At 52.6% G+C, this 1,970-nt stretch overlaps 1 protein-coding gene across 1 annotated transcript in view; it reads right to left on the bottom strand.

The window, feature by feature from the left end:
- The window catches only part of LOC103072677 (zinc finger protein OZF-like), a 7,946-nt gene that overhangs the window by 1,845 nt on the left and 4,131 nt on the right, over positions 1-1,970 (bottom strand). Inside the window, exon 3 of the mRNA XM_007457508.1 lies at positions 1,009-1,135. Coding sequence (XP_007457570.1) covers positions 1,009-1,135 — 127 coding nt within the window. The remainder of the gene's footprint in view (positions 1-1,008; positions 1,136-1,970) is intronic.

Here is a 1,970-nt window from a genome sequence, read left to right as displayed (position 1 = left end):
ATCAGGACTTTCTGGTGGTGACAAGTGTCAGCTCTGTAGAATGTGTTTCTCAATCCAGGAAAATGCAATTACACCTGACTATTAGTGTTCAAAGACAATATAAGTAAACATGTACCTCTCATGATACATTAAGGATATGCATATACAATATACAAAATTGGAGAACAGTGCAGACAGGGGGAAAGGAGAGGTGTGGAGGACACTAAGGTGGAAAACAGGAGTCAGAAATCACAGTAGAAATGAAAACTGGGCACAGTGTCAAAATGGGGAGAAGTGGAAGAAAGAAATGAAGTATGAGCATAATGAGTCATAACGTTGAAAGAGGAGAGAGCAAAGGACATTTCCCTGTAGGACTAGAACTCATCAATGATATCATGCCTTCCTACAGCTCCTGCTCACCAGGCTCAGGATGCAATTAACCCTCGTCCTATGACTAGAGAGGGGCCTACCTCGTCAGGCACCCAGGGTTGCCTCCACCTCTCAGCTCAGGCTGGGTGACTATGAGCCCTACCAGATCAAAGTCCTCAGAGGAAAATAGAGCCATTAGGAGAAAGACACTGGCCCAGAGTGAACCAACCAATGACAGACTTAAGGAAAAAAATATATCACTAGAAGAACCTTAAGGAGTCTTGCAAAAATAATCTAGGGTTGACCACAAATGCTGACCATGTAAGTGGCTGTAATTCCTGACACAGTGCAAAAAAAGAGTTAGAACGTGTGACACGGATCTTGCACACATCTGAACAGTCAACACACCTAGCAGTGGCAAAGCTAAGTGGCAGCAGCTGGACAGGCTTCAAGCCTCTGAGACCAAAGGCTTCTGTGAAAGGCTTCAGGGCCTATGGTACAGGGCTGAACACACACAGGGTGGAGGAATGCAGCTCAAGTGCCAGGAAATCAGGGAAGTAAGCAGTGTCCAAAGTCCAGGCTGGGAAGGATGGAGTGAGCCATGCAAAACGAAAGGCAGAGTCCCATACGGGGCAATGGTGTGGGAACAGTGGTCCTTACCCAGGGAGGCTATAAGTGACAGGTTCTCCAGCATCACGTCACAGTACAGGAGTCTCTGAGCATCGTTAAGGAGACCCCACTCCTCCTGCGAGAAGGACACAGCCACATCCTCAAAGATCACATGGCCCTGTCATGAGGGGGACAAGTGAGTTCACAGCAGCCTCTGCAACCAGGACCCCCAGTACATGGTCGTCCACCCCAGTGACCCAGCTCAGAGGACACACCAGGTCCTGATGCCACAGGAACCTGCTAATATGTCATTCAGTTAAAACAGAGAGGGAGACAGGTAGTCTTACAGATGCTTTGGGGCTGCCACACAGACCCCCAGCCACTCTCCTCAGAGTCCACTCTCCTGAGATCACACAGACCACCCCACATACAATGACACTTGTGCTCAGCCCCCTGGAGTAAAGCATGGGGACAAGGGCCCTGAGTCCATGCTCACACTCCTTCCCTCTCCATTGCCCAGCCCTGCAGGGTTACAACTCCCTCACGTGCCCGACCGTGACCCCCACCCCACGCCACGCCACCACCTCGGCCCCAGGCCTTCGGCACCTCATCGTGTTCCCCTTGTGCCACCCAGCACACAGTGCTTCCCCAGGCCTCTGCGGGACCCGCTGCTACAGGCGGTCCCAGTACTGCTTTCTGTCCCCCCACATGGCCCTGATCCCTGTTCCCATGTCAGCACCCAGACATCATGTGGGCTCAGATGCCCAGAGACCTCGTCCTCCACAGTGTCCCACGTGCTGACCCTGCACCACTCACCCCTTCCTCTCTCTACTCCTCTCATTCCAAGCCCAGCCCCCACCCCCCAGCCCAGCCCAAGACCCTGTCCCAGCTGCGCTCATCTGCCCTCAGCTGGTCTGTCGTCCAGTCTCACTCTCTTCAGGTTCCAACCATAGTCATCACAAGACTCTGTGCCTGTGGAGGCGAAACAATGCCCCAGGCCTTACCTCCCTGTC

The sequence above is a fragment of the Lipotes vexillifer genome, unplaced genomic scaffold (assembly GCF_000442215.2).
Source record: "Lipotes vexillifer unplaced genomic scaffold, Lipotes_vexillifer_v1.1 scaffold995, whole genome shotgun sequence".
NCBI lineage: Eukaryota > Metazoa > Chordata > Mammalia > Artiodactyla > Lipotidae > Lipotes > Lipotes vexillifer.
This window is presented reverse-complemented; position numbering and strand designations above follow the sequence as displayed.